The sequence below is a fragment of the Pipra filicauda genome, unplaced genomic scaffold, assembly GCF_003945595.2.
Source record: "Pipra filicauda isolate LSUMZ 115617 unplaced genomic scaffold, ASM394559v2 scaffold154_size2910363_pilon, whole genome shotgun sequence".
Classification (NCBI taxonomy): domain Eukaryota; kingdom Metazoa; phylum Chordata; class Aves; order Passeriformes; family Pipridae; genus Pipra; species Pipra filicauda.
The window spans coordinates 2193265-2221025 of NW_024104040.1; the positions used below are offsets into that span (position 1 = coordinate 2193265).

The window sequence follows — 27761 nt, forward strand, 5'->3', positions numbered from 1 at the left end:
GGCCACATTTCTTTGTCCTAATTTCTGAGCCCATTGGGCTAGGATTATTCACAAGAGTCTGCTGAGCCAGATTTAGCCCAACAGTCCTCAAAAATACTGAATACAAAGTAATAATACCATGACTTAAGTGCTAAGCAGGGCTACGAGGCTAATGTGAAACTGCTATTTTAGATAAATGCTCATTTAAAGGGCTTAAAATAACATATTTTCATGTGTTCTTAGCTTTGAACACAGATTTATGAATCTGTTTTTTTCAGGTTTTCAGATGTGCAGCTACCTATCGGTCTAATTACAATTCGAACAACTGCTTTGTAACTACTCTGCATTTGCTAATGAAGTACAGTCTACCATAAACCCATCAGAGAAAATATTTGAAATGCTGAGCTCTAGGGGACTTGGCAGAATATGCCACTGCCTAACCTTGTGATGCTCAGTTTCCCAGGGTAAGGCAGCAAGTCTGAAGCTGCCGGGGTTGTGTTTGCACTGAACAGATAGCAGATGTAACTTTCATCAGTCATGAATGTACAGCAAGTAAGAACTCCCACCTCAAAATATTATGCCTTTGCTCTATGAATCACTTTAATTATCTTTCAAGGACTTTCTTATGGTATTTTAGCACATTTGGGGAAGGCAAATAATCTGTTTGCAGTCCTTAACACCTAGTCCCAAGATTATTAAAGAGTCCTAAGACTTGTATACTAAATGGGGAAAAAGACAAACCCAACCATCAAAACCCATCAACTATGCATTTGGGTAAGGGCATTGCTTTGAAAAGAATGTTCAAAATGCACGTAGACAAACCCATCATGCAATGATAGCAACTCTCCTTTATAATAAGAACAGTAGTAAAAAAATTAGGACTCGGAAGCTAAATCGCAGCAAACCGGTAGGTTTTTAGAAGCCCCTAGAAAACTCACCAAACCAATACAGAATTGTACATCACATATCTGAGCTTCTTCAGTCACAGTGTTTGTATCACAGCCATATCCCAGACCAGATTTTCCAGCACAATATCTAGTTCTTTTTACCTTTTAATCTTTAAATAATGAGAGGCCTAAACAGTTACTGGGATATATAAAGGAAAATGGATGTAATGGGATTTTTCAGGTTTTCTTCATTCATTTTAGACCAGAAGTGAAATTCCTACATCTGTTCCGCTAAAAAAAAAAAAAAAAAAAAAAAAAAAAAAAAAAAAAACCAAACAAAAAACCAAACCAAACTCACACAAACAAACAAGGGAAAAAAACAGCAGCTACTATCATAGGCAGTTTTGTAAACATTTAGGGTTTGGTTGGTTGGGGTTTTTTAACATACATTTAGATAATGAAGAAAGTTGCAAACTACATATTTGACTGGAGAAATTACAAGTCATGTTTTGTTTGTTAAATTACATAAATTATACAGCTTTGATTTAAGTTTCTTGAATGGATAGCCTATGTCACTAACAGTATGAAACCCATCATTAATATTAAAAAGAAAATGAACGTTTCAAAATTTGTCTTGCATTGGTTAGTTGATAACAGACATAATGCATGCATAGATATCATATGTACTATTATTTTATTCAGTGCCATCACTTGGAGTACTATCATCAAGCAAATGTATCTACAAAACTGTTTTGATTTTCTCTTTCAGCTTTTGTTGCTACATTTCCAGATTATATGTCATGAACTCTACTAGCAGATTTAGGAATTCAGAACTTTCCTCTGGAGGCTTTTCCCAGGTGCTTTACCGATGACAGCCTTAAATATTTCTAAAATATTCTAAAACGTTTTGACAAAAAACTCCCAAGTACTCAATACATTAAAAGTCTTCTGATAAAACCACATGGGTTCTAAATAACTAATATTAAGCATGCAGAGTTATCCCCAATAACAGAGAACTGGCCCATAGCAATGTCATACCTTTAAAAATATTAAATAAGTGAGTGCGATTAAAAAAGAAACTCTTTCCTATTCATGAAGGTAGATTTTGAAGACAGGAAGACCTTTTAATTCTTTTTGGTAGTAATTAATGCCTTATTATGGTAAAACTCAATGTATATCTCTGGCAATACAAGATTTGACAAAAAAAATATTTCTGTAAGATCAGAAATACTCCATTCCTGTGTGAATTTAAAATTCCAAATATCTGCTTCAACAGGAGCTACTATGCGGACAATGAGAATAGTAAGGTATCACAGATTGGATAAATTATAATTACACTATTTAGTCTGTGATGGCTTGCTTGATATCATACAATTCTTTCCTTTTTAAAAAGTACCTGAGTTACAGGTGACAGTACAAATATGTTAAATTTTATTGTTATGCCTAGTAACAATGCCCACAGTTTTCAACTCATATCTGTTATTGCCTTACACTCATGGAGATCTGACGCAGTGTCTTTCATAGTCTGAATATTTCACATTCATTTTAAATTATTCACTTTCCATCCCAAAAAATAATTCTGTTGGTTTCTGGGACTAAGTACAAGGATCACAACCAGGTGTAATGAATATAGCTACACATCTACATTTTGTCTCAACATTTATACAATACTTAAAAGAAGTAAAAATTGAATTGGATATCCATAAATAATAAAGATAATATTTACAATTATGTAAATTATATGCTGCTTAAAACTACATACAAATGTTGTAAAACACACTGTTCTTATTTATATTGCTTCTACAGAGCATTTTCATGGGAAAGAATGACTTACTGAACAAAATCCTGTCTGATCAACACCTATGAAGACTTCATCTACCTATGTCTAAATTATGTATGTAAAGTAGGGCAAGTAATGTGTAAGTATGCATATATTTGATAGCAACTCTTTATTTAAATTATTTAAATCAATGATCTTAGTAAAAGTCTGCTAAATGGAGTACTCTGAACATTACATTACGTAAGATTAAGTGCCATCTTTGTCATTAAAGGGGAATATTCATTTTGGCAACATGACACAAAAGCAATTAAAATGGGCTTGGAGGTGTAGCTACAAAGTCTTGCCCAAGCTCTGACAGACTTTTTTGACCTTTTTAGATTAATAAAATGGAAACACAAGTACAGAAATGAACCACAGTAACTATCAAAAAAAGTCCAAGCAAACAACCACCTTACTCTATATGGCAAATTCACAGAATGATCCAATATAAACACAAGCAAACAACACTGATATGATTTCTCAGTGTGAATCGAATTTTAAAAAACTCAGTATTTCATTATGTCAGTAACTGCTCAAAAGCCATCTACTTTCATCCACACATTTATGGACACCATGTGCTTTTTTTATATATTTGGTTTTACACAATCAAAAACTGTGCACAGCACAGGTACTGTTTCTCAGCTGTCAGAAAGAGTTTCAGACTCAGTCTCACTGGAGACAGATTATTGGCCTTGGTCACTGAGAATATACTCAAGTGTTTGCTGTAAAAGACAAAAAAAGAAGGCAATCCCTGCCTTCAGATCTTAAACTCTGGAAGACAAATGAAGAAAAGTTTTTCTTCGAGAGGCAGTGAGAGCACAGGAGTTCAGGCCAGTGTCCCACCATTCAGGATGACACCCTTCTCCAGACACACCCATACAGAATTTGACTGCTGGCATGGAAACTGCTTGCATAAATACTAGCAGATCACACTTTCACGTAGCCTTGTCTGTGCCAGATGTTTAACCTTCCCTAGTCTCCCTTCTCACATTCCCCTCTTCACTTTGAGCACAGCCACCTGTCCAGCTCCTGCCGATTCATCTACTTGAAAATAGACCAATCAAAGGGCAAAGAAAAAAAATAAAAAAATTGGTATTTGTCAGCACAAGAAACAGCAGGTAGGTCTTATTATCAGACTTTATTTTCTATCCTGTTACACAACAGTAGCATCTGGAGACCAACAAAAAATAGAACATCACCAACATATGCTGGGTGATGGAGTCAACAGTACCAGCCAACTGGCCTACACTAGTCCAGCACCAAATCTAAAGAATCCCTCTGCCCTGCCACAGGAGTAGTGACTCTTCAGAAGCAAAAATGGAAAGTAAGTTATCAAAGTCTTACTTTCATGTGAAGTCTCTTCTCACTTTACAAATAGAATTACGAAAGGTTTTTTTTTTGGACTCTGCTTTCAGCACTGTAACTGATACATAAAAATTTCAAACCAGAGCATCAGACGTTGCACTGCCTTCTTGAAAAAGTTGAAGGGGAAAAAAAAATAACTTGGGAAGCTTTTCAGATCTTAAAAAACCCTCACTATATTATACATCCCTCTCTAAAGTCCAAATTATAGAAACCTCAAGAGGGGAAAAAACCCCCAAAACATAGATTTTATCACTCCTTTTAAATTATGTAAAGCAGTTCTTCTATACCTCACAGTATCATGAAACTAAAGCATGTGAGTTTACCACCTGCCATAAAAAATAGAAAAAGAAACCAAAACCTTGTGTAATTTAGAAAAGAGTGCCTGAACTTTCAGTGTTCTGCTGTGCAGTGGTTCACAAGGAATCAACACATTTGTGACTAGCCCAGAGCTGAGTAGTTTTCACTCTGCACCATGGACAGGAATAGTTTTCAGGAGCTGTTAAAACAACAGCTCCAGCTTGTTTGATTTTCAGAAGTCCATGCATTATTTAGTTCTACAGAAAAATTACTTCCATAGCAGACAACATGATCTTTAAACGAATGAACTCCCTCACACTAACAATCTCTTTATATATAAAAAGGAACAATCTTAATTTTCAAATGTACAGAAATAGATCTCACTAGTCACTGAGATAAGTTAACAAATGATATTTTTTTTTAATAGAAGAGATGGTCTTCCACACAAGGAATAGATTTAAAAGTACAGGAAACACTGACAAAACAAAAGTACCTATAGACAATTGTCAAAAAGGAAGTTTACAAGTGTGCTGGTTAGGGCTTTTCTGTTTTTCATGCTGCCATGCTGGCAAGGAAGTTGGGGGTGCATGGGAGGAGACACAGCCAGGACAGGTGGCCCAAACTGGCTAAAGGGATATTCGATATGACATCATGCTTAGTATATAAAGCGGGAGGAGGAAGGAGGAAGAGGAGGAACGTTTGGAATGATGGTGTTTGTTTTCCCAAGTAAGCGTTATGTGTGATGGGGCTCTGCTTTCCTGGGGATGCCTGAACACTTGCCTGCCCATAGGAAGCAGTGAATTAATTCCTTGTTTTGCTTTGCTTGTGTGCATGGCTTTTGCTTTCCCTGTTAAACTGTCTTTATTTCAACCTGAGTTTCCTAGCTTTTATCCTTCTGTTTCTCTCCCTGATCCTACTGGTGGGGGAGTGGGTGAGTGGCTGCATGGGGCTTGGTTGCTGGCTGAGTTAAACCACAACAGTGGGGTGTTTTGTTTTCTTTTCTGACAGGCATCCCTTATTTTCTTCTTACATAAGAAATTAAAATTTATGCTATAGATTTGACAAAACCTGCTGAAGAAACAATTGCAAGAGATAAGAAAAGTAAGCTTTTTAAATTTTGTCTTCAGTATGTTTTCCTTGGATTTTGTTATTCTTGCTGTTGCTACTTTTTCAATGTTAAAAATTTTTGATGGTTTATATATCTGATATTTTTATACATTTAAAATATGCAACCTATCCTGAGAACAAAATCAATTTTGAGATAGATTTGATTTGAAATTAGTAGAGATTGAAGTATAATTATTTTTCACTTAAGCTACTACACCTCTACAGATGAGGTAGTCATGTATTCATCTTGGACAAGATTGTTTTATATTCAGGACTGTCATCCATTAATAAAAGTATACATAATTTAGACCTGACATCTTTTTTATTTATTATTTTGCTCTTCAAGATATGGGACCAATTTGAGTAATTTGCAGCCTTGCACTAAGTCAAGACCTTTGTTGTTTCTCAACCCACTCCACCAGCGAGTAGGCTGGGGGTGCACAAGGAGTTGTGAGGGGACACAGCCAGGACAGCTGATCCCAACTGACCCAGGGGATGTTTCATACCATATGATAACGTGCTCGGTGTATGAAGCAGGAAGAATGAAGAAGGAAGCATGAGGTGTTCGGAGTGACAATATTTGTCTTCACAAATCACCAGGACACATGAACCAGCCTTGTTTTCTCAGGGATGGCTGAACACCTGCCAGTTCATGGGAAGATGTGAATGAACTTGTTGGTTTACTTTGCCTACACACGTGGCTTGTGCTTTACCTATTAAACCGTCTTTATCTCAACCCATGATTTTTCTCACTTTTACTCTTCTGATTCTCTTCATCATCCCAACACAGGGGGAGCGAGCAAGCGGCTGAGTGGCGCTCGGCTGACAGCTGGGGTTAAACCACAACACCAAGTTAAAATAAAATAAAGAGAGCAAAGGGCAAAATAGCTTTTGTCTCATTATCAGCCAAAACTAGAGAACAGTCCCTTGTAGAACTCAAAACAATGTTACAATAGACACATGCCTGATTTGCCCAAGGCTATTGCTATCACTCATAGAGAATCTAGTCCATCTGTGTGTCCTTCACAACTGCAATCCAATCCACTGGCTCAGGTAATTAATTTCAAATCAAGAATACATTTGCTATACAAAGACCCAGTACCCTCTGACCCAATCTGGGAGTCAGCTTTGCAGAAAAGGGCCTGAGTGCAGCAAGGTAGGCATGATTCCACAATGTGCCCTGGCAGTAAAGACGGGCGACAGCCTCCTGTGCTGTGCTAAAACTTGTGTAGCAGGGAGTTACTGTTTTTCCTCTTTACTCAGCACTTGCTAGACTACATAGAATCATAGAAAGGTTTGGGTTGCAAGGGACCTTAAAGATCATCTAGTTCCAACACCCCTGCCATGGTTGGGTTCCAACCCTCATCTTCCACTAGACAAGTTTGCTCAAAGCCCCATCCAACCTGGCCTCAAACACTGTCAGGAATGGGACATCCACAACTTCTCTAGACAACCTGTTAAAGAGTCTCACTACTCTCAGAGTAGAGACTTTCTTCCTAATAGCTAATCTAAATCTACCCTCTTTCAGTTTAAAGCCATTACCCCCATCCTATCACTACAGCCCGCGATAAAAAAGTCCTTCACTTTCTTTTCTGAAGGTCCTCATTAAGTAATGGAAGGCTGTTTTAAGGTCTGCCTGGAGCTTCTCTTCTCCAGGCTGAACAATCCCAGCTCTCAGCTCAACTCCCTTCCTGTAAGAATGACCAAACCAATGCATAAAAACATTCACAAACTCAGAGTCATAACTTTGATATACTTTGAAATTTGGTTCCGTTAAAATGCCATTTTGTGATAAATTTTTTCCTTAGAAAGAGTACCATTTCAAATTTAGTAGCAAAAGATGTCTCTGTATTTGCTACAAAGAAATAAACCTCAAGCCTAAAACCAAGTTGCAATGTACCTCCAAACACTATTTAATTCCTTATTTAAAATCCAAACACATTACAATATATACAGAAGAAAAATCCATTTGCAGAATAAAGAAAAATAAAGAAATAAAGAGGATATTTTTGCTCAGTAAAATGATTTGACAAGCAAGTCAAAAGAAGTGAATAAAATGGAATTTGGAAACAGTTTTTAAGTGTGAACACATGAAATGATAATGCTTATTAAAGTGTTTGCTAATTTATTCATCTTTTGTTAGTATGATGTTTTCAAAATCTCCTGTTTTCCTCTGATGCTGAGGGAATCTATATGACCCTCCAAAGAAACACTTGTGTTTTAAACTTGAACAGAAGAAAATAAAATTCATTAAGCAATTTTCATTATGGGTCTTCCAGTGTTATTGCTGTAATGGGATAAGTATTAACAGTCAGCAGTTGCCAAATTATTCTATCAATACGTATCTTCGTTTTGACCATATTTTAGTAGTGTGAATTATTTAGTGATCCTAGGGCAGGAAAGTGCATGCAAAGAAGTTGTGATAATAGAACATCAGCTACATCATGAGGACCCGCATCTTGAAAGATATTGGAGAGAATGAGGGGATAGTAACAAGAATGCAAATCCAGGATGATAGCTGAAGTCTATTATTTGAGTTTGGCTTATTACTGGTGCTTGGTTTTACACCTCATCCTTGATACCTGGTGGGAATTCAGATGCCACACTACTGTTTGCATTAAAGTGCATCACAATCCCATTAAAACTGGAAAATAGTCTTCAAGACATGCATGGAAATTTTTTAACCAGTTCAAGAACTCTGTTGGAACCTTTTTCAAATTATCATATGCCTCTTTGAATATTTCCTATGTTGTTCCTTATATAATGCAATAGTAACCTTCTATGGACACAGACATTAGGAAGAAAAACATTTTTATTTATAGTCCACTTTGCTTTAAAGATTTGGTAATTTTATGGCTCCCTCAGTACTTATATCTACAAATGACTTCAAATGATGGAAACTGTCAGCCCTTAAAAACTGAAACACAGAGGAGCTGCATGAGTTTTCTTTTGTTTGCTTTTTTCCCCCAATCCCATGCAGAATGAGCAGAATACAGACTGCTTCACAAAACAAGGAGAAAAAGCAGTATCAACAAAACAAGCATAGAAAACTGATATGACATCTACACCGTATTCCTTAAAGACAAGAATGTTCAGAAGTTTTACACTGTGAGAGAGAGACTGTAGATTTAATATCCAAACTTACTGAATGATAACAAATTCATTAAATAGATCTTTCTGGCCTCACAGGCAACGAGTACTACAACCACTTCTATCCAAGCACATTTTTATTGTTAAAAAGATTCACTTAAAACAGAGTGGCAAGAATTAATTCATCAAGATCACTGCTATTATAATGAATCATTAATATCCTAGTGAAAAATTTATTATTATGAATAATACATTCAAAATGATGAGACAGAAAATGAAGCAGTACTCTGTGAAGAATCAGAGAGAATTAAAGTGATGTTATGGAAGCTGGCAAGATAAAAAACATCATTTTTTGTTCTAAGTCTTTCTCAATGTCTTTCCAGATGCTTTACCCTTTTTATATTTTCTCATCACATATTTATATTTTAACTGAAGAAAAATACATTAAGCAACATTCCTCCCTTTCTATGGATAAAATGTCCAAGTATATCCATTATCCATTTGGTCACAAAATCAGTTCTGCCCTCAGAAGGCCTATTTGTGTCTTCAAAACATTTGAGCATATATGATTGTGAAACAAAATCCCTACTTTGCAATAAATAGCAAAGTTTTTTTTTTCAAACTACTCTATCTACTGCATACATAGCAGAGTTAGAGGAGGCTTAGATAACAAACTGTTTAGATGAGATAATTCTGAAATTGCACTATGCCCTGTTAGGGAATTAGGTCTTAAAATAATAATCTCCATGTAAATACCCCAGAATAAAAACTAACCACAAATAAAACAATTGCTCTCTTTCCTGTGGAGCTAAAATCAGAGTAATCAAACTCATCTTTGAAGTGCAGTACACAGAAGTTGCTCTGTGGTTCACTACAACTGAGTTTGGACAAGCAAAATAACGAGTATTACTGAGATGGACTTCAGCAGCTAATTAGTTTTAAAGTGAACCCAAAACAAAAAGCACAGCATTAGAGTCCAGTCAAAGGGCCATGACAAAGGAACAATTAAACTTTGAAAGGGGATTAAACATTTCTTATATTATTGATAAATTTTATTTGTCCATACTCCTTGATAGACTTGTGTGTATCACATCAAAGCAAGCAATGTTATAACTATCCTTGCTTCATGCATGACAATTAAAACACTCAGCAGTACCTTAGAATTTGATGTGGATTCCAAAAAGCAAAGCCTGTTGCCAAATCCTTCTGCAGCAAGACACAATTTCTGTTGCTCCTTTTGAACAGTTGCAGTGCACTGCAGAACCACTTCATCATCCTACCAAAAAAAAACACCAGACAAAAAGAGAACAAGGGTTATACTTCTGAACCAATAAGGTTTGTGGAAGCATTTAGAAAATCTTTGCTAAGTGCACAAACCTGAACACAAGCAGAATCAAATCTCAGCATCATTCTTATTCTGAGTTGTGAATGTCAGCAAATTAATTGAAATACTTATAATAATTGCATATATACTTTTGTCTGTCTTTGTAATAAAATTCAGTCTGTATTATCTACCAATTTTACAGAACTAATTTCTTATAGTAATATAGTTAAAGGCGATCTTCTCAACAAGCCTCAAAAAACAGGCAGTTCTTCGAGACAACACAACCATGAGCTGGAGAATCCCTTTGAAGAAATATGGTTCAAGTTAAAGAAAGAAAATTTTGTTGCAATGAGTCTATTTACTAGAAAGATTTTCTGGTTTAGAATTGGAAAAAAAAACAGCATCACCCTGTGCATTCTGCCCATTCATTTATGGGTTTCCAATAACAAATTTCACAGGAATGATTATGGGGGGTCATATTTAACGCTGTAAATAAGATGTAACACAACAATAAAACTACTGGAAGAATCATGCAACTGGAAGCAGAAGAGAATGAGACTACAAAAAATCATGCATTAAGGCAGACATGTTTACTAAAAAAAGTTGTTCTTATAGGCAGCTTGCTATATAGCGACATTCAGAAAAGTTCATCAAATTAAACAAATGCCTGGCTTTAAATTTAACTGAGTAATTTGAAGCTACCTATAAACACCTATCCTGAATTAAGCTAGTTTGGTTTAATTTACTTTAATCAAATAATTAAACTAGACTAAATTAAAGCATATTTAATTCTGAAAAGAGTAGGAGCTTACATACGGTTTAATCAGACACTTGAAAAAATTAATTCCTGTTACCCTTTTTTAATTGTCCCCATGTAGCAAAGTTAAGTGTGGGTAAACCAATTTTCCTTGTATAGCAGCAACAGTGCCCATGCTGCAATCCACAGTCAATTGTAGAGGCAAAAAGTAATAACAGCTTCCAATCAGGCATTAAATTCAGAAAATGTAATACATGCATATGTTATATGTGAAGTTCATAATGTAAAATTGTAGTTAGCAAAATAAAATCCCGGAAGGCCAAAATCAAGGATCTAGAAGACCATGTATACAGACCTAAGAGCTTTGCTGTGTACTCATTGTAAAAGTAGTATCATTTATTAAAACCCAGAGCATTTGGGGGAGGGGGAGTTGGTTGTTTGTGTCTATTTTTTAAAGCACTAAATTAGTATTTCCTAATCTTAATTAAACTTGATTCAAATAAAAGTTTCTTTTCAGGTTAAAAATAGTGATGTTAGACTGCAGCTATATAAACACATTCTCCTTCCTCTTTCTCTTCCTAGCCCTTCTTCCTGAAATAACTACACCAGCAGAATGAAAACTCCAGTAACCTGGTCTCCATCATACATTGTGCTACAGTTGTTTCCAAAAACAGTCACTAGAGAAGATTCTAACATCCTACCTCCACAGCCAGAGGCAGACAACATAGTAAGGCTACTTTCTACTGATATAAACCAACAACTTGGTTTTATACTGCCCCATATTCTACCATTCTATGCCAGGATTTTAGAAAACATCTGACAAGTGTTCTACATAGCCCATCTACAAAAATGATTCTATGCTGACAGCAGCAAAAATATAAGTTGGTTTGGGGCAAGTCCCTGACATACCTAATTTTAGTTAATGATCTAATGCATTGTATCCTTCCCTGCAAACCAATTAAGCTGAATTACTAAGCATACATGTATAATGCAGATGCTGCCTATTGGAAGATTAAGAACAGGAATAATGCAACTGTTAAATTTCCTGGCACATAAACTTTCTCAATTCATTTTGCAAATATTTTCTCCTTCTTTTTCTGTACAGTGTACGGAGTACACAGATTATTTTGTTACATACTTAGCTCACAAATAAAGATATTTTCTTAATAAATACTTACTAATTCACGAAAATCAATCACCTTCCCATGCCCTTTTCAAAAGTTAATTTCTAGGTTGGCAGGACATGTTCATTAAAACAACGAACCACATTTCTACTCTGTTTTGCTACATTTTCTGCTTTGTATGGAGATGGTTACAATAAATATTGTCTTAATTCAGGCCACAGAGTCACAGTGTTGAGGAACTTACTGTTCTAGTCAAGATGGTGTTGATCAAATTGGCACGTAAGGTTAAGAAAGACATGATGCCATTGTCAGATCAAGTGAAAGGTTATTACAGATAAGGTTACACACACACAGTTCTAAGATACTTTGCATTTCTGTGCACATGATTAGACAAGAATCTAATATAGACCCTGCCCTCAATTCAGTCTTCCAATATTTGCTGACTATGTGTTCAGAAGATTCCCACAGATATTCAATTTGATTGTGTTGCAGAATTATATTAAGTCACATTATTCCATTATATTTCTTTAGAGCTGACTGGTTAAGTGGGTAAGCATCTCAGCAGTGTCTTTATAAACCTGTTTTCAAATCAGCAAATGATACCCAGCTCAAGCAACAGGAGAGCTAAAAATGGGTAATCTTCGTATTTTAAGTCACACCACTAAAGAGACCTTCACTGAAGGTCGCTTTGCTCTTGTACGAAGAACGCTACAATGTACATCATATTAAATGTCCATTAAAGAAAAATATCCTTCAGATATTCTTAATCCTTGAATTATGGGATGTCTCAAACTGCTTCATTTTCTCCTATTACCTTCTGAGCATTTTCACATCCATACGTTATGCAGAAGAGATTTTAGATCATCAACTCTCCTAACACATGACTGAAAATTCAGGGGTAGAGGCAACACAAGGGGGCTGACAAGAATATAAGTGCCTTTTAAACATATCTGGAAATGTTGAGTTATTTAAGATCACAGTAAACTGAACACAGACAAAAATTTGGCTGTTCAAGAACCCAACTACAAGCACAGATGTTTAATACCAAAATGTAATCACTTGTAGGAACTTCTGATCCACCTGGAATATGTAAACTCTTGGACAAACATGTAGAAGTTCTCGTTTGTGCATTGCTGCATCGACAATATAAAGCGCATAGCCAAAAGAAGAAACTAGCCCTTTACAACACAGTTGTAGGTCTTTGTAAATCATCAAGGTAATACATGTGTTAATAAACAATAGTGTGCCTCAGCGATGTTCAATTAAACAAGCTTAGTACATACTTGATCTCACTTAAATATGAATAAAAATGCCAGTATCTATATTATGCCTTAACCAACAACAGAGGTTGATTTAAAGTTCATATTCGAAACAACACAACAGATAAAGATTATACAAAATATAGCACAGTCTTGAAGAAGCTCCAGCACAATTTGGAAGAGAGGGTAGTAGCACAGACCTAAAATCCCTGCAGACTTTTCCACTCACAGATATTTCTGCTACTCTTGTTTTGCTGCATAATCATCACTTTGATAAATATCTCCCAGTTTCCTCCATGAAAACTGGAAAATTCTACTATTTCCATCCCAATTCATTATCATCATAACAGCCTTCATTAGTAAGTCCAAAGATGTTCCTTTGTCTTCTATTTTTCCAGGGTTTGGTACACAAAAAAAGGGATCAAGAGAGCAAGGGAAAGTAGGTGCCAATAATCACACAAATGCTGTGCACACGGTGGTGCCGCAGCGTATTATCAAATGTACAAGGAAATGTAAGTCACTGTAACAACAACGGAGCACAGTCTCACGTGTATCTGTATTCATTGCAAGTAAAAGTGCCTCTAACTTGCAACCTGGAGAAGAGCAGGTAGCATGGAGACTCCATAGCAACCTTCCAGTACCTAAAGGGGGCCTAAAGGGAAGCTGGAGTGATAGGACAAGGAGTAATGGGTACAAATTGAAATAGGGAAAATTTAGGTTAGATATCAGAAAGAAATTTTTTGCTGTGAGGGTGGTTAGACACTGGAACAGGCCCCAACCCCAGCAGTGTTCAAAGTCAGGTTGGATAACGCCTTGAGAAACCTGGCCTAATGGGAGGTGTCCCAGCCATGGTGTGGGGGTTGGAACTAGGTCCATTCCAACCTCTTAACATTCTATGATTCTATGAAACGAACTTGCAGCTAAAGCTACCATAACCAGCCATATACAGTGTTCTATTATGCCCAAGTACCATCTTGGAGTAATCCACTAATCTTGATAAATCCTTACGTTTCAGCCAGTATATCAATTCATAGTCTTAAAGATAGAGTATTTCCTAGCAAAAAGATATTCTGCTTTGTATCATGTCAGATATCTGCACTGACTCAAACAGCACAAGCTTTTGATAAGCACACTACTGTATGAATTCTGATTCTTTGAGAAGCATTCTGAAAAATTCAGATAGATGTTATCTATGTCACAAAGCCTTACTTATTTTTTAAACATCCGATTTTGAGAAGCAAGGACAGTTAAAAATTACTCCTAAAACAAAAATACTGCCAGTAATAGCCGTAAACTGGCAAACTGTATCCACAGAACTGCATTCTAGAAGACCACATTGATGAGAGAAGCGCATGGGTTTGCTGCCAAGGTGCAATATTAAAACAGCAAGTTCTCAAATCTCCTTAATAGCACTTACTTTGATTTACAGTGATTATTTGACTTATCTATGAAATCCATTCAAATCTCCTAAGACGATATGAACTATATATTACCTAGTCAAAAAAAAAAGATAAATTTCTCGTGTAAAGCTGTGGGCATGTTATGTTCCAACATGAATGTTTTGGCCATGTATATTTTTCCAAGTACAGCAATTTCAAGTTACAACTAAAACACATATTTATATATGTTTTTATATATGTATATATGTTTTTGTTGTATTGTTCACACATATATGCACACATATATTTCCTTGTAATAGACAGTGTTACTCTGTCCTATTAAACCCTGAAAACTGATACCTCCCATGTAAAGTCAGTTTTGACTAATCCTCAACCTTCTCAATGTTAATTCTGTTAAAGGACTACAACTGGCTGGCTGAATTGCCAGTGGTAGGCATCATCTACAGTGCTATAGCTGTTAGCACCTCTTCAATATGGACATATCTAGGATTTTGAGGGTGAAATATTTCCATTGTGGCATTTTTCTGAAAACCTGATATTTGGTGGTTTGTTTGATTGTTGGGGGTTTTTTAAATATTCATTGTGTTTTATTTTATTTGGCTTTTATTCTGCTCTTTGTAGTACCTTAAACTTTTAATCATTACACATACTTCTAAAGCTTCTGAATTCATTCATATCTGGTATGGTTTAGTGGGGAATCAAAGGATAGCAAAGAATGAATAATTCTTATTTTTTTGCATTTTTGAGAATGCAAAATATATTTTCCTACAAATTTCTACACAAAAAGCTGATGATAAATAAAGCAGCAATGCAATACAAGTAATACATTTATTTAGAAGCACTCTGTGTACTTCAGCCCAAGGTTCTTAACTCCTCATGTCATGACCTTGACATCTGCATTTTCTTTCATTTCAGGACAAAAACAGTCAACTTTTCCAAGTATTTTCATTGATTTAAAATTTTGTACTTTATATTTTATTTCTTTGCAGAGAATGGAGCAAATAATACATGAGCTATTATGAATTTAAATAATTTGCCATGCTCTTTGTAATCTGACCCATTATATAATTATAATTATCTCCCTTAAAGATGTAATGCTGACTCTGTGTTTCTACTCCAACATGACAATATACCAATGCTGAAACTGTATACAGAAGAGAGAATGTCACATTTGCAAAATTCAGCATTCAAAGGTTAAACTTGGTAAGTTATGCTTGTACATTCAAACTCACTTCTATTGCTGTTTTATATGACAAATACTGCAGTTAGTAGAATGTTCTCTCAACGTCCATATGGTATAAATCAGGATCACAGCACAGACTTTAATTTAATATCTCAATCTTTAATAGGTTCCTCAAACTCCGCATATGCACAGTTCTGCTTCACTGCATCCCATTTACTGTTCAACCGTGCAACCGAACTCTGCAATGAGAAGAGGTGCCACACATACTTTAATCTACTTTGCAGTTTTACAAATAGAAATTCAGCCAGTACAAACTCCTTTCTGCCTAAGGAAACTGTAGAGTATTTCCTGACTTACAAACTTCACTTCAACTTCCATTTGCTTTGTTGGGATAAGCACTAGAGTACAGTGTAAAATTAAAGTCTTTAAGTCCAGTGAGTCATCAAGTACAAGACTCGCATAATTATGGGCAACCACATGCTGACAGGATAATAGAGCCTACAAATCAATCCCCCAAGATGACCCTAGTGATCTGACCAGCCAAAAAAAAAAAAAATCAAATGTGACTTTTTTTTATACTAGGTATCTGAATAAAACACACCAAATGGCACTTTAAATCTTGATACAAACTCTACTACTAGTTACCCCAGAGCTCTTTTCTTCTATGCTTTGGAAGAAGGTAAAAAGCTACAACAGAGAAATCAAGTAATAAACTAAGATCGTGTTTTTCCTTCTCCAAATCCCTGCTAACAACAAACAGAAGCCTTGACGCACAAGATTTATGAAAAATCATGTACATCACATGCAAGAACTATGATCTACAGTGATTAAATAGCTTTTCAACAATTTCATAGAAGACCGCAATAGAACAAACACTCAGAGCGTAGCATTACTTAACTACTAATTCTAGTTTTGTCTGATTGACAAAAGTTTAGTCTTCAACAAACTACCAAACTCTATTTTGTAATATCACCCTGTTAGGGTAGTGGCTTCTGACATCTGAACGCAGAGGAAGACTGTGACAGCGGTAAGAAAAGGATGCAAACTTCTGATTACTGCATCTGAGCTTGAACCACAACTCCACTACTTTCTTAGTAGTAGATGATCATTGCAATAGTTAATAGTAAAATAATAATAGTAATGTACTTGGTCACTGGGAATTAGTGCTCCGACTCTTTTAAGGGTGACCAATCTATAAGGAACTGCAAACATCCTTAGAACACATCCATTAGGTAGGGTCACAGGGTAAAAAGCAATGAAAAGATAACCATGCTGTAGAGAAGGATTTGCTGGTTACATTGAATCAAATGTTCATCAAGTGTCAACACCACCAGGGAGATGCATGGAAGCCAAAAAGCTGTGTTAATCAGGAAAGTGTACAGGACCACAAGAGCAGTGATCCTTCAACTTTACAATCAACACCGGTAAGGCTTCAGCTGAAGCAAAATGGCCATTTTGAACCTTTGTTTCCAATAGGGAAAGGCTAAAGAGCAATGAGACTGATGATACCTATAGAAAAATAGGAAAGATCCAGTAAAACTGCTGGGATGCAGTCTGCTTAGATTGTAGGGAAACTTGGTAACAATAATATTTTTGTCAGTAAAACATGGAACAGAGAACAGGTAATACCACTCCTCATTGCATTAAGAAAAGTATTAGACAGCTCAGGAAAAGTTTTCTGAAGATAGCAAAGCATTGTCACAGACCAGTTTAGGAGTTTCATCTTTATAAGACTACAAAAATTGCTCATGAAAACCTCTGTCAGGGGGATTTATGTACAGCTGAACTTCTCTTAGGATGAAAAGAAGAGAGTTGACTTTTCTGGTCTGAACACATTAAATTGTACATGTTTCAGTTCTATCCTGTAGGAGGAGTCATTTCATAAGAATTCAACCTTATTCCAATGGAATTATCCTTTGAGAAAGAAAACCCCATGCAGAACAGATGGAATTCCAAAGGACCAGACTAGCTGCTAGTTCTCAATACAGTACTATAAAGTAGGCTGCTAGTACAATAACCACGTTACCTCCTCCTCCTTCCCCAAAAAGCTCTAACTTAGTCGTCAAAATAATTTGCAAGACTGCAGCAATGTCATGGCAATCTGCAGTACTACAGACATGCGGCAGCGAAAAAACCAAACCAAACCAAACAAAAAAAACCAAACCAAAACAAAAAAACCTGAAAAAAAAAGATCTTGAGTCACATAGATTCATATTCTGCACTTGTCAGAGAAAGTCTTCACTAAAGAACAATCATACAAAGAGTCTGTCAGAAAAAAATCACTAAGTACACAAGGGAAACAAAACTTGTTACATACCACTTGAATAGTGTGATGCTATATGGCACAGCAGAGTTTATCTAGGACTCACACTGCAACACTGTAGAGTGTCTCAGACACAGTGCACATCCCAGTCTATGCACTTCACAGCCACCCGAGGAAAATGAAGCACGTGATCAGAAGGCAATGAACAAACTGAATGCGCAGCTCCAGCACACTCAGGTAACAACTGCACCTCCTGTGCTCTGAGAAGTGCTCCATGGAGAAACAAAGGTACTACTGCATTTGGTCTGGCTGGGCACAGCAGGGATATTGTAGGTGTCTGTAGCCTTCAATTGCACATACTAACCACCTCCTCAAATAAACTATTTACTAGTGATATCAACACGCACACACCAGTGAAAACAGATGTACTATCTACGTGTAGTATAAAAGCTTCCTCTTCTCGCTCATTATTTCACCGAGTCATCATGAAACTGTGTCAAATTTGCTTTCAGCATTCAATGGCCTTGTGTATGTGCATGTGCTAGTATGCTCTTGAGTTTTACTAAAAATGTGTCTGCAAATGAACATATATTCCAATTCAGATGGTTCATTTTATTATTTCTCACCAATTAGGTTTTGTGGTCCTACAACCCTAAAAAAACACCGAGTTCAGCTGTCCATGTCTAATAATAAATTCATTTGTCTGTTACCATAGTTAGTACTAGCTAACTCTGCATCTGACACAGCTGATAGAGGACTAGTGGAAAACATCTGCAATAAAGTATGAATATCAAATTAAGCACAAAACAGCTGGTGAGCTGATTTCAGCTTCTTAACAGCCTCAGTATTTCAAATTTATCTCTGATGTAATTCCACCTATTTTAGGAGTTTGATAATAATCTATTGCATTACACTCACTAGTTTCAGGCTATGCCTCCTGCAATCAAAGGTGTGATTACAGCATGGGAGATCTCTATGCTATATTTGATTTTGCTGGTGTGAATAACAGTAGCAGTAAAGACAGAGGTGAGAGGGTGCTAGAAAAGGTGTCCACAAGATTCTGCAGGCAAACATAAGATTATATGTATTGTCTGAGTCAGGAAGGTAGCAAGCTGATTGTAAAAGCCGTCAAGGATTTTATAACCCCACAGCATTCACAGTTAATAATTCAGACTCTCACCAGTATCTGAAAATGCTTTATCTGAAAAAAATCACTGAAGGGTTTTAGTTTTATAACACTTTTCAGAGAAAGATTTCATTAATCTCAACCGGAAAACAGAGCTGCATGTTAAAACAAATAATTTGTTCAAGGTCACAAAATACTGAGACTCAAACTGAACAAACATATTCGTTTCCATGTATTCCCCCTACCCTACTAACAGGTTCCAGAGCAAGAAGGCTCTAACAACATGCCTCTCTCATGGACACGGTCCTCTCACTCCAACTAAGGCTAAGAAATTCCCCCCTCTACAACATCCTTTTCATGCAAGAACACATGAGAAAAAGTTCACCAGCTCTCAGTCTTGGATCTTGTGAGAAGTCTTAGACAGCTAAGTCAGTAATATGACCATCTGCTTGAGTATGCGCATTCAATCCCAGATCATTTTCTCTTCCCTTCATCTTTTTTCAGCAGTGTTTCTTGAATTATTCTAATTCAGTGCTCTGCTGAACTGATATTTTGCAGTTGCCCAGTCAATCATGGAACCTTTCCTCTCCAATCCCCAAAGACTCACCTATCACTGTGTTTATTTTTGGAGCAAGGTTAAAGATTCATTCCAATTTTCATCTGTTTCAGCCATATAATCCCTTGTCAATATTTCTCCCTGCTTTCATTCTGAACCTGCTCCAAGTTATGAGATTAACCCTTTCACTTCACACATTTCCCATAAGATGCCTTCTTGTTTCATTTAGAAGTCTACTGCCTTTTCAAATTCTTTTTAGACTAATTTCATTTTGAAAACTTCTCTCAGACTGTTGTTCACGACTTCTCCTCTGAGTATCTTTGATTTATGATCTATTCTTTTATGAAGACCATTAATAAAATCATTAAGACAGATTGTGGTACCTTCCCATGAACAACTCCAAAAGGGCTATTACCAAACATTTAATCTCTACCGAGCTTAAATGCTACAAAAGGGGCATCATACAGCTGGAGCTGAATCATATTACGAAACCCCAAGCAATCATAACACTGAAAACTCAGTTGTTAGGCATCTGTACTAAATAAGTAAGCATAAAAGAGCTTTTAAGTTTCTCACAGATGTTGGTTGTGCCTCCAAAAAAGGGACCAGTATCCAAGCTACCCCATTGTCTCCAAAGAGAGTTGCTGTTCAACATTTATCTTTTCTTAACCTGCCCCAACGTACCTATTTCTCAAAACATGAATGTAGAAAATAAAGACTGCAGCAGTCTTAAAACACTACACTGCAAACTTTATATCTAAACAACTACAATGCCTAGACATCAGGAAATAACTACATTTTCTAGGGACAGTGCAGCTGAGAGGAAGAACACTAAATTGAGAGAAGTAGCAGATGGATTTAATTCCCAGATCTCTCATTTGTCAAGTTATTCCCCTGTGCTTAAGCCCTTTTCCCACACCTTACTGGCTGTATTTGTTTAGACTCTAAAAAAAGATTCAAAAGAAAAAGCTAGGAAAAAATATAAAATACAATAAAGCAGCTGGAAGTCTGTTTGTTGGCCTTACCTGCAGGGCCCTGGGAACAGGCAACAATTAATAGGTTGGGTACTTGGTTCAACAGGCTGTCTGTGGCCTGCAGCTGAGATATTTTTCCCTTGCTTAGCAGAATTATCATCAGGTTCGAACTATAATCATATTTTTTAAAAATCATAATATTGGAAACTAACTACTCTTCAACAAGTAAAGAAGATAAAAAGAAGCATCAGGATAAATGGAGACTGATACATTGAAAGAGAAATGATCAGGGATTTTGATTACTCCCAGTGATTCGAGTCAGAGCTACATATAGTAGGAGGATACCAGGTACAGACCACCACTGAAACAGCTTTTATGCATTCGGTTTTTAATTTCTTACCCATCTATTTCTGAAAAAAAATCCATGGCATTTGCCTCTGGATTTCCAGACATTTCTTGGAAAATTCATCCTCTCAAGTGTACTCTCTGTTATTCCTTCATTTTCTAACCCACCACTCCTATGAAGATCTGTTCTTCCAATCCCCCACAACTCTTCACACTCTCTTTTCCTCTTCCCCTTACAGTCTTTGTTACACTGACTGCATCTCCTACTTTCAGCCTTGCATTACCTGTCCTATGTTCCCATGTTTGCATTCCATCTTCCAGCCCTGACACCATCACACTATCCCCAGACATGTCCAATGCCTCTCCACCCTCCTTTCTCACCTACTCCTGTTCTCAGGTCTCCTCACTGGCCACCAAAATAACCCTCGAAAAGGCCTCAGCATGAGCCTCACTAGACATGTTAGTTACCTTCCTTTGTCCTCTCTGTTTAGTGAGCGCAAGCACTCCCTTAAGGGATGCCAACAGCTCCACATTCATGAGAGCTTGTCTGCTAGAGAGAGCTACAGAAGCAGTGATGTCCTGAGAGCAAACAAGGCGATTCAAGTCACAGAATACAGCAGAGCCACAGCCCGCCTGAGGGCAGGAGTTCCCACCCTTTACTGACCTGCTTCTGCACCCACATTGTGCCAACTGAGATTGAGACTAGCATCTCATGACAGGTAAAGGGAGCCATACTTCAAGAAACTGAGCGCTCTGAGTGAACAGCTGCAGTGGAGCAGTTGGACTAACAAGTAACGATCTTTACAAAGAAAAAAATTTAGACATCCTTCTTCAGTTTTAAAAGACTCTCTGATACCTCATCTACCTCAGTTCTAATTGTGCACATACTTGGCCACATTGAGCAGTAGTAAGAACTCTTCGTGGCCCTTTCCACATATGCAGGAATGTAAATACAAGAAAGACAAAATGCCAAACAGAGGCAGCCTGATCTTGATCTCATTTACAAATAAACCACTAGCATGTTACAGTTTATATGCACATTGTATGACAAAAAGAAAATAATTTCAAAGAATTTCTATTTTTGAGGGAGGATGTTCTACCTTTACTACCAGCTGCCAGTCAAGGTAACAGCACTGGGATACCCAAGGATGTTAAGCCTCAGCTAATCCAGGGAGGGCTGAGAGGGTCATATATTTATCATCAGGCATTTTGAGTCCTAGTAATAGAACTCAACTTTACAAGAAAAGTTTTATGAGGAAAACATTCCTCAAGTCAGGAACCACAGATTGTACAGAGAATTCTTGTCAATTTAGAATCACAGTAGTTAAGCCATAGGAGTCCTATTTTTAGGGAACCATGAGAAAGATGTTCTAGACAATAGTAATTGTGCATTTTATTTAACTTGCCAGTTCTACTTTTACCTAACTTTTATGATAAAAGAAAACTTGAAAAAAATATAGGGTTTTATTTTTAAATTCTGTTTCAAACCATTGTTACATAATCCATGAAATTGCCCCGCTATGTCCTAGGAAAAATATAATTCCATTAACTAACAAATCTTCATTTTATTTGAAACATCATTACATACCTTGCTTACCTGCCCCCAGAAGTAGTCCCTAAACTACCGGTGTCTTGTTTACTTCATATACTTTAAAAAAACCCACATGTATAGGGGGTGTAAAATGACAGAGGTCTTTCCTAATTGTAGTAGGAAAGATGCTACACGGTAGCAACTAGATGTGTAGGCAAGATGGTAAAATAATCCTAAATTATTTTTCCAGGAGTCAAATGCTCTAGCTGGCCTTTATACTTGTTGTTTCTGACACTACTTCTTTGCAACTCCTAAGCCACTGCAGAATAGGGGATGGGATGGGGGGACCAAATCTGTGGCATCCTGAAATACAGACACATCTGAAGCATCAATGCCTTGAAAATCAAAACACCTGAACAGTTCTTATCCTGACTGCATTATTTCCCCCTCAAACAGAATATACAAAACACTGAATTTTGTATTTTGCACCAAAGCTGACATGTAGGGTCTGTCAAAGATAAGATTTCTGCCGCAGAATTTAGGTCATCAAGCAGCCACATATCCACAGATTTTAGTGAGCATGGGATATTCCTCTGTACTTTACCAAGTGCTGCAAACTGCTACTACAAAATCAATACTTGACGGTATCACAGAATGCCTCCTCCAGAGAAGAATATGCTGTAAATGTTGTAACAATTGCTCTGCCATTCCACTTGCTTTTTTTTTCATAGACTGAAAAATAATATTAGTATAAAAAGATTGAAAGATTCAGTGCAACAGTAGCATACGTTGGATTGACAAATTCTGCATAAGAAATCAAAGCACCCTGAAGTAGAAGATTTGGTTATTAGACTGTGCAGGCAACAGCAGAATAGTAAGCAGATCCTCATGCATTCTGTGCTAATCCTATATTTTGAAATAGTAAAAATTTATGGATTCCTAAAAGAATTTCTCTTTACTCCAGTCTTCAGGGCACTCAATTTTTTAATCATTTATCTTGAGTCCTTCACAGTCTTCCTGTGGAGTTGAACAGTTCAAGGAAAACCTGTGAGACTCAACCAGCACACTGGATACTGCTAACTTATGAAAATTAAGGATTTTCAGATACACAGGAAAATGGTTTTCTATCATTAGGTTCTCAAGCCAGCAGATATCACACATTTTAATCACGTGCAATGACAGAAGGCTGCAGCGAACTGTGAATCCCAAAAATATGTTATTAAGCAGGTGCAAAAATATCTTTCAGGCTTACGTACATGTTGCAACAGAGACAGTCCGATTTTTATTTCCTGTTTATTCCCCTGAACAAACCCACCAGCTATTGTACATGAGCCAGTGAAATGGAAAATTATCACCAAGAATATTGAAAAGCACAAGTATGTTTCAACTGCTTGAACTCTAACTTTCCCCAGCAAATGTTTCAACACACAAAATTATGCACAAGCACAAACTCAAACACTATAAATCACAAATTCATATTTGTATACTCATTTCTTGTTCTTCCAGATATAGATATATATATTTTACATGACATGGGATAAAAGGTATGCTTCACTCTACTCCCAATTAAGAGAAAGGGCAAAAAAACCAAATATCAACAAATTCTTGCCATGTTTGTTTATATAGTGGAATTAATGGTTCTGTATTATATTTTGAAAATCCTACATTTTCCAAAAAAAACCCACATCTCGAAACACAGGTTAATCACACCTAAAAATAAAAATTCTTAAATACTGATTTAATTATCATATGATGAACTCCATTTTCCCCATTCTTATTTACAGTAAGAAATTCTGTCATTGCTTCCACTGTACTTTGAGAGTACTGAGACAGTAAAAAGTATCATGTTATCATATGAGCTGCATCTGATATTAGAAGGCCTCCCAGAAATCTGTCAGAATTGTAACTAAAGAAGATACAAAAATTAACATTTTTATTTCCAGCATGAAGCTCTATGTATAGACTGTTTTTCACAGGCTGTTCTTTATCAAGTGCCACCGTTGCTAAAAATCACACTATTACATTAACTGTAAATCAGAGAAGTCTGAGAAAAGGAAAAGAACATTTTAACCAGGAAATGGATTCAGTATAATGGTTTCATCTGAGCCAAAGAAAATCCTAGAATTCCAGAATGGGTAAGGCTGGAAGGGGACACACTGAGTCATCTGGTCCAACCTCCCTGCTCAAGCCAGGTCATCCTAGAGTACATTGCACAGGATTTTGTCCAGACAGTTATTGAATATCTCCAGTGAGGGAGACTTTACAAACTCTCCCAGCAACTTCTTCCAGTACTCTGTCATCCTCACTGCAAAGAAGTTCTTCCTCATGTTCAGGCAGAACTTCCTGTTCTGCCATTGTTGAACAATTTTGCCTCTTGGCATCACCAAGAAGAAATCAAGGCTGGAGTTTTTAATGCTGGGCATTTTTTTTCTGTTTTTCTGCATATGTTACATGACTAAAGAGCTGTATTCTAATATCTTTAAAATTTAAAACAACGTAAGATATGTCTAAGTCACACAATTCAATATATTAACTTGTCTACTTATTACAGAGAATATCACTTGTCATTACCACTTCTATTCCTTCATGCATGTACACTGATGCTTAACATTTACTGTTAAAGGCATAATCCACAATCCCACAGAATTTTTCACATTGCCCCAAACACAGTACATGTGTGTAAATTCATTTTGGGACACAATTCTATTTCAATGCTTGTCCTCCAAATTCAATAATTTTAGTGTTTAATTAAACAAGTATGTACGGCAGCAAAGCTATGCTGACAACCATCTGTATACCAAAGAGGCTAAGCTCTACTGAGTCCATTTTGGCTCTACTGAGTCCATTCAGCTAACTGAGCTCCTGCAAACCACTTAGACTAGGATGCACCACACTTAAAGCACCTAAAATTTATTCACTTAAGTCTGTTTAGACCTCTGTCATTTACAGCTACTCAGCCTCAGCTCCCTTTACAGCAGATGGTAGATTAGTTTTCAAGACAGCAAGATACCTTGTGAAACTGGGATTTAAGACAGCCGTAACAAACCGCCCCCTGTAGGTATCTGCTCCGCTCCTTGGACTCTGCAATAATCAGCTTAGGCTGGGGTGACCAACATTCGGGTGTCTCAGTATAGGTGAGATGAATCCCAGCCTTACCATGTTTATATTTATATTTTTATATAGGAGCTCGTCCAATGGTCAAGAGTCAAGAGAGAAACTTTTACCTTCTACAGAAGACTACAGAAGTGGTAGTATGAAAACTAACTCGCAGGAGCTCAAGGCATCAAATGTAAAGAAATTTAGAGAAGCTTTGCACAACTGTTTAAATTACAACTATATCTTAAATAACAACAAATACCACACTGTTAACTGGGGCTTCACATCCTTTCACTGCCCAGTGCCTTAAAGTGCCAAATCACATAAAGATTGAGCAAAGAATACCTTGGTATATTAATTTCAACCTGAATCACATGCAAATCTGAATATTCAAAAGAAACTGTCAACCTGTCATTCCATCTCTACTCACAACCTCTGAGTCCTTGGTCACAAGATCAGTCTCCCCCCAGCTTCAGTATTAACTTACAAGCATATGCATGCAGCACCTTCAGCCCCTAAATGGCTGAGGGGTAGCCACAGTCAACGTGATGGCAACGTGAACAAATTCTGAGGCAACCCAGAATTTATAGACCTCAGCTAGCATGAGTCATGAGCCAGCCAACTCTCCAATGCTCCCCTAGCTGCTCCAAAACATTTAGATGAAGCAGGAAAAGCTAATAATTCTGTGAAGAAAGCATAAATTTGTGTGGCTTTGGCAGTCCAGCTTCCACACAGTTGGTCGTCCCAGGAAGAGGGGTAGAATTGCTGCAGTAAAGCTTTAGGCATCTATGTTCAAGCTACTGCCATTAGGTAAGAAACTAATGCCAAAAAGAAAAAAATAATGAACTGAATAGCTGGCATAAATCCTGCTATACTTCTCATGTTAGGTCAGCATTACCAGTTGTCTTCATGTCCAATTTTTGTGGGTAGGCATAAGATAATAGACCTGAGATAATAGAACCAAAGTACAGGTCAGAAATCACTATTTCTTGCCATAACTAACACAGCATAAAAGGATATCTAATAAGAGAAGCTGTTAAGCCGGAGGCATGATAGAGCATGCTGCTAAGCATTACAGCATGCAGACGATGAAACGATTTATGTATGCATACATATACACACACACTCAGACATACACATGTATCAATATCAAATCAGTCTTACTGGTAGTTAAAAGTTAAAATTCAAGGTTTCTGGTTTTATTTGGCCTCCAGCTCACAATAATTCATCTTAAGTAGTGATAAGACATAAAAATTTTGTCTTTTCCCCACATGCTGACATAAATTTTAAGAATATTAATGGCTAGGTAGAGCTGTTCTTGACCCTTCTTGAGCAGGCCATTGATCTCAATACTGTAGATGTAAAATAAAATGAAAAAAAATCTCTTTGGAAAGAAAGATATATAGATAAAGGCAGATAACTTGAACCACAAACTTTGCTTACACAAATACAGCTTATTCTCTACTTCAATACTGACGTGATTTTAGGTTCATCCTACAGGCTATAGTATTTATTTACTTTTAAACTAGAAAGATGGTGGAAATTAAAAGAGAGCAAAGCCTACAGAATGAAATGATACAGGTCTCTTTGTGCCTTACCACTTGAAAACACTACAGCACACAGGAGTTAAACTAGTTTCAAGCAGAAGGTCACTAACACAGCATAGACAACCATAATGGACAACCACTGGCCTTAGTGCTCCAGAAAGGAAATGCTGCAATGGTTGTGTAAGGAACACATTGATAGAATACTTCTCTGCTATGGATAACATAAATCCATGAACTACGAAAGAAAAATTTGACATCACCTAATAATAAGGATTTTTTTTGTCCTTCCAAGCTAAACATTTAAACATTTATGTCCAGGGCATCACTACAGAAGTCAAAAGAAGTTTAGCCATTGTCATCAGAGGGAATATTTGGTAGTACAACCACTAGTAGAGAGTCCAGCACAGCAGATGCCTAACATTCGCACAGTTGAGTATATACTGGAGTACCAGATTACCTGCCAAGAATAAACTCATTGAAACAAAAAGGGATCTACAAGAGTTGAACACATGCTGTGCTGTTGTCCCTTCTACTTCAACCTCTCCAGCTCTGAAAGGGTAAATCCTTCTGTACCTGCCCCCACGGGAATTCCCGGTTGGTCACCACACCATTTCCATATAAATAAACTGAATTACAAGTTTGTATAGCTTTTCACATTGTTTATTGCAGTTGATGAATCAAACCTGCAGTATTTGCATTTGAATTGTTCTAAAATGAGTAATTTTTTAGCTG

General features: G+C 36.8%; 1 protein-coding gene across 1 annotated transcript in view; it reads right to left on the reverse strand.

Moving 5' to 3' along the window:
• The window catches only part of RYR2 (ryanodine receptor 2), a 390151-nt gene that overhangs the window by 281347 nt on the left and 81043 nt on the right, over positions 1–27761 (reverse strand). Inside the window, exon 2 of the mRNA XM_039379059.1 lies at positions 9701–9820. Within this exon, the coding sequence (XP_039234993.1) occupies positions 9701–9820 (120 nt within the window). The remainder of the gene's footprint in view (positions 1–9700; positions 9821–27761) is intronic.